The following is a 5935-nucleotide window of genomic DNA, read 5'->3' on the forward strand; positions in this document are numbered from 1 at the left end:
TCAACTTGAAATTAACCAAATGGATGCCTAACTGTTTTGGCAATATTTCGGCAGCTGGATTGACTTCAATCCAAACGCCTATCACTTACCAAAGTACTACTCCTATTAGTCAATGCCCTAACTCTGGTCACTTACCAAATATGCTCAAAATTTACTGGTCATCTGCCTGATCTTCCTGCCAAAGGCCCAAACAAGCATACACCTACGTTGAAAACGCGCTGAGACTGCGCGCGAGTAGTGTACAGCCGAGTGCTCCGAGATGCCGAGAAGCATGGCCGTCGCGGCGGCGCTCGTCGTGCTGGCGGCGCTGCGCACGTCGGCGGCGGCGCGGAGAGAGGTGTCGTACGACGGCAGGGCCTTGATCGTGGATGGCACGAGGAGGATGCTCTTCTCCGGCGAGATGCACTACACCAGAAGCACCCCCGAGGTATTTTGATTCGTTCTAGATACAGTATATTGCTCAATTTGGCGCTACTGTAGAAGTTTACTTGGTGCCCTGTCAAGAAGAGAAGGATTGGAGGAATTGCAGCCAAAACTGTGATAAACTTTTCTTTTCTTTTTTTTGTCTCACTGAAAAAAGGTGTGACGGTTGGTTCATGAGGAAATGGTGTTCTGATATCAGTTTTAGAGTTGCTTTACCACATGCCAACAAGACAATGTAGTTTGTGATCGATACAGTTTATCAAGGCACCTTAGCGTGGTGGTTTCGACCTCAACTCAGCATGCTGCTACGCGGGTGGGACCTGCACAATGATCTGCTATGAGCCGTGCGCACGGTATACTTGGATCTCTCCAGATACAGAGATACTACCTGAACTGATCCCTGCAGTTGCACATCTAGATTAAGAATGCAACGTGCACAAAGGAATGGTGGAAACATTCAATTATCATCATAATTCATAGATAAAGTTAATAGCATTTTCTGGATGCCTAAAAAACTTAATTTGTTATGCACTCCATCATTCAGTCTATCCCATGATTAATCCTCCAAGTCTCTGAAAAAAATTGACAGATGTGGCCAACACTCATTGCTAAAGCCAGGGAAGGTGGCCTCGATGTGATACAGACGTATGTGTTTTGGAATGTCCATGAGCCTGTCAAGGGTCAGGTAAACGCCCTCCTTTCCATTTCGATATGGGTACAGGGTACCTGTCAAAAAGCATGAAAAATATTTCCATAAATGAGTGGCTGAAAACTAATATGATATCATTTCATCAGTACAACTTTACAGGAAGGTATGATCTTGTGAAATTCATCAAAGAAATTCAAGCTCAAGGCCTCTATGTAAGCCTCAGGATTGGCCCGTTCATAGAGGCGGAATGGAAATATGGGTATGAATGAATGAAGCATTTCCTGTGTGAGACTGGTTGAATGAGTTTCTAAAACAATGTTCTCAAAAGTATAATCTAAACGAACTAATTTTTGGAAAAAAAGGGGGCATAACAGCTGAGGCATGGGGAACCTAGAATAGTATAACAACAACTGCTGAATAAGTACATTTTGTTTATGCAGAGGCTTCCCATTTTGGCTACATGATGTCCCAAACATTGCCTTCCGAGGCGATAATGAACCCTTTAAGGTAAGCCTAACCTGTTGAGATGTAATTAGTAAACTCATTACCTGCAATCTGTGGTGGGTTAGTTGCCCTGATTGTTAAGAAAACTACTGAAGTAGTTTCATATCAATGATTTCATCACATTTAATACGTCTTTTAACACATCACAGTAATTACTTGTATTTGATCATATGCAGCAACATATGAAAAGATTTGTCACACAGATAGTGAACATGATGAAACATGAAGGTCTTTATTACCCACAAGGAGGACCTATCATCATTTCTCAGGTCAGGACAACTTGAATTTGAATATATAGTTGCAGCAAAATTCGATATTTTGACACACTGGTCATCTAATTACATCACTTTCATGTAGATTGAGAATGAATACCAGATGGTTGAGCCTGCATTTGGCTCAAGTGGACCACGTTATGTCCGTTGGGCAGCTGCGATGGCTGTAAGTCTCCAGGCAGGTGTTCCATGGATGATGTGCAAGCAGGATGATGCTCCAGATTCAGTTGTGAGTTTCCATTCGATACTCTTTCACCTGATTTGCACATGGTTACCTGAAAAATCCAATAAGTCTAACATCAAACTCATGGCTAGATAAATTCCTGCAACGGGCTCACTTGTGGGGAAACATTTGTAGGACCAAACTCACCTAACAAACCTGCACTGTGGACAGAAAATTGGACATCTCGGTTTGTTAAAATGACATTTTTTTCCCTTAGTATTAGATCTTCTAATACTGATGGTACAAAAAAGGGTCTAATGATGGATTGTTTCTGCATCCAGATTCCTTACATACGGCAGTGATACACAACTGCGATCTCCAGAAGATATTGCCTTCGCGGTTGCACTTTTTATAGCACGGAAGAAAGGAAGTTTTGTGAATTACTACATGGTATGTATGTCCAAAAAATACAACATTTCAAACATAACGATTGTGTGATTTTTTCTGCTCATCATGATACAGTACCATGGAGGGACAAACTTCGGAAGGTTTGCTTCCTCATATGTAACAACAAGCTACTATGATGGAGCTCCCCTTGATGAATATGGTACCATACATATTTACACATAGTGTTGGATTTACACAATTATATTACTTACAAAAGTTCAATTCATTTAACTGGACCATTTATACAGGTTTAATATGGCAGCCTACATGGGGTCATCTCAGAGAACTGCATGCAGCAGTCAAGCAGTTATCAGAACCGTTGCTATTTGGAAAGTATTCCAGTTTTTTGTTGGGTCAAGAACAAGAGGTAATATGACACCAGAAAAAGTAGATGATTTATTTCAATGGATTACAAAAGATAAACGCATAATTTATGATGTACTACAGGCACATGTGTTTGAAACAGAATCGAAGTGTGTGGCATTCTTGGTCAATTTTGATAAGAGTCAAATGCCAAAAGTAACATTTCGCCATATATCTTTTCAACTGGCTCCTAAATCAATTAGTATTCTCTCAGATTGCAGGAGAGTAGTTCATGAAACAGCCAAGGTGAGTAGCCAACATTCTGTCACCAGCATCATCTTTTTATATACATATAATAGGTAAGTGGCATCAATAATTCTCATATCTTTATTTATTTTTAATGCAGATAAAGGCCCAGCATGGTTCAAGAATAGCTGAAGTAGTACAATCTCTCAGTGACATTAATACCTGGAAGGCATTCAAAGAACCGATTCCTTTAGATGTGAAAAAGGCTATGCACGCTACAAGGCAGCTCTTAGAACAACTCTCAGCCACTAAAGATGAGACAGACTATCTCTGGTATACTGTCAGGTAAGAGCAACATTTCAATGGCCTCTGTTATTCATAATTCATCCTTTGTTTTCTTTTCACCTTGATTACCTGTCTTCAATGAATATGCTAAATGTATGAAATGGGAAATTCATATTCAAATGCAGCCATGAATATAGACCAATTGGTGATGGCCAGCCTGTACTTCTCAATGTTGAGTCACGAGCACATATAGTTCATGCTTTTGTCAACAAACAATATGTAGGTCAGTATCCTATGAGATAACTCTGGGTTTCCAAGCTTCTTTTAGTATACTTTTATGAAAAGCAAGCAATAAACATCCAAAGATATGAACTAAACATGATCACACATTCACATTGATCATATGTTAGTTTCTGATTATGCTATATCCTCCTTTAAATTTTACAATTAATGCTGTTATTGTTTTTAGTCACATTTCACCCCTATGTAATACTAAATTATGCTTAATAGTTAACACTCTTTCATACTATGGTTAGGGTCTGTGCATGGGAGTCATGATGAAAGTGACAATATAATTCTGAAGACGCGTGTTGCTCTGAAGGAAGGACAAAACACCATATCATTGCTAAATGTTATGGTTGGATCACCGGTATAACTCATACAACCCATGTATACTGTATAAACAAACAAGGTATTATAAATCAGAGACAAATTATGAAATGAAATAGCAAGGGGCATAATTGTTGTACTTTGGGCTTTCAAACACAAAGCGTATGATGCCAATTTGCATAGACACATGCTGACATCGTATTTGGTTCCTACTGAAATAAGATTTTCTGTTTTGCATCCCTACACATAATGTTGAGATTGAGTATCATAAGGTTCAATATGGATTGATGAGAAATGCATTAAATTGAGCTTTCATGTACTGATTTGAAGGACTCTGGACCTCACATGGAAAGGAAAGTCTTTGGAATCCGGAAAGTGACCATACAAAAGGGAAAGCAGCCAGAACAACTTCTCAACAATAGACTATGGGGTTACCACGTAAAATCTTAGTCAATCAGAACTAAAATAAAGAGGTAAAAAATCAGATGCTTCATTTCAAGCTTTTTCCTTAAATGCAGGTTGGCTTATTTGGGGAGAGGAACCACATCTATACACAAGGAGGATCACAGGGCATTGAATGGACAACTATCAACAACACGACATATCATCCCCTTACTTGGTACAAGGTACGTAAAGTACGGAACAACTATTTCATAACCTTATGCTAAAAGTCAGCTCTTTACAGTAGCAGAGTACGAGCCTGGTTGGTTTGCTGCCAAAGTTTGGCATGCCAAAGTTTTGGCCACTACTTGGTTTGCTACCTTACCAAAGTATTGGCAACTTTGTTGCCCAACTTTTGGCTTGCCAAAACTTTGTTGCCCAACTTTTGGCTCGCCAAAACTTTGACAACAAACCAATCAAGCTCTAATTCCTGAAATCATTGGTTCTGTGACCCAGACAACATTTGCCTCGCCAGTGGGCAATGATGCAGTAGCACTGAACCTTGCTGGTATGGGGAAGGGCGAGGTCTGGATCAACGGAGAGAGCATAGGACGGTATTGGGTCTCCTTCAAGGCTCCTAGTGGCAATCCGTCTCAATCGTTGTAAGTAGATTTAGTTCCTACTCTTAGACTCTTAGTCCATTCAGCACTACATTATTCTCTTCCTTATAATCTCACAAGCAGCATGCCATTGGAACATCGTTCCTAAGGTATCACATACCACGGCAATTTCTAAAACCTCAAGGGAACACTCTGGTCCTTTTTGAGGAAATGGGAGGCAACCCAAAACAAATAACGGTGAACACAGTGTCCGTCAAAAGTAATGGTAAAGCAGGTAACGAACATGAGCTTCATCATCTTTACACTGTATACAACCATTGACCAACACATCATAAATTCATAATATGCTACCTTTTTACTAGTGCGTAATTATTCGTTTCACTGCTTCAGGCTTGTCTGGGTAAGACTGGGTGTTATATTCCCCTAACACCTGCTAAATTTGGAGGCGAGCGGTGCCCTGGAGCCCAGAAATCCATTCTAGTTGTTGCGATTTGTAAACAGAATAACAAATTGAATTTGTTGGATGGCAAAGGGCAGCAGAAAAGAGACAGCAAAACAAGCACCATGTATTCTTAGGCAAACAGTTAGTAGTTGATGCATAGATCACAGGTTACATGTAGGCATAGCTTTGACACGAACTAATTTGTATGTGCAAAATTTAGCGAGACACAATTCGTTCCTTTTGTGAATCGAAATGTGAGATGAGATCCAATTCACTTCGAGCGTACATCATGTTGCCATGCACGGTAAGGATCTACCGAGTAGGGAAAATCGATCGCATTGTACTACACTTACCGAATACTCCCTCCATCCAAATTATAAGTCATTCCAAGAATCTTGGAGAGTCAAAGCATCTCAAGTTTGACCAACCAAAATTATAGAGAAAATTATAAAGATTTATGACATCAAATAGGTATACTATGAAAATATAATTGATGAAGAATCTAATGATACTTAGATGATATCATAAATGTTATTATATTATCATATAAATTTAAATTTGGTCAAACTTGAGATACTTTGACTCTCCAAG

The 5935-nt window shown here is 39.5% G+C and overlaps 1 protein-coding gene across 1 annotated transcript; it reads left to right on the plus strand.

The window, feature by feature from the left end:
* Window positions 1–259: 259 nt before the first annotated feature.
* On the plus strand, window positions 260–5478 carry LOC101760121 (beta-galactosidase 7). The gene is made up of 19 exons (XM_004963697.1): window positions 260–427; window positions 1013–1108; window positions 1219–1331; window positions 1513–1579; window positions 1753–1845; window positions 1934–2077; window positions 2164–2258; window positions 2353–2461; window positions 2534–2618; window positions 2707–2825; window positions 2906–3067; window positions 3168–3352; window positions 3478–3575; window positions 3829–3941; window positions 4232–4339; window positions 4420–4527; window positions 4799–4944; window positions 5052–5208; window positions 5293–5478. Exons 1-19 carry the CDS (start codon window positions 260–262, stop codon window positions 5476–5478), a joined length of 2352 nt encoding a protein of 783 aa, XP_004963754.1.
* The last annotated feature ends 457 nt before the right edge of the window (window positions 5479–5935 follow it).

The sequence above is a fragment of the Setaria italica genome, chromosome III (assembly GCF_000263155.2).
Source record: "Setaria italica strain Yugu1 chromosome III, Setaria_italica_v2.0, whole genome shotgun sequence".
NCBI classification, from domain to species: Eukaryota; Viridiplantae; Streptophyta; class Magnoliopsida; order Poales; family Poaceae; genus Setaria; species Setaria italica.

What these genes read in the sequence shown, in the direction of transcription:
- LOC101760121 (XM_004963697.1), top strand. Translation starts at nt 260, where the DNA reads ATGCCGAGAAGCATGGCCGTCGCGGCGGCGCTCGTCGTGCTGGCGGCG. An exon ending in ACACCAGAAGCACCCCCGAG is followed by an intron (nt 428 to 1,012) that starts GTATTTTGATTC and finishes AAAAATTGACAG; the next exon opens with ATGTGGCCAACACTCATTGC. An exon ending in AGCTTCATCATCTTTACACT is followed by an intron (nt 5,209 to 5,292) that starts GTATACAACCAT and finishes TCACTGCTTCAG; the next exon opens with GCTTGTCTGGGTAAGACTGG.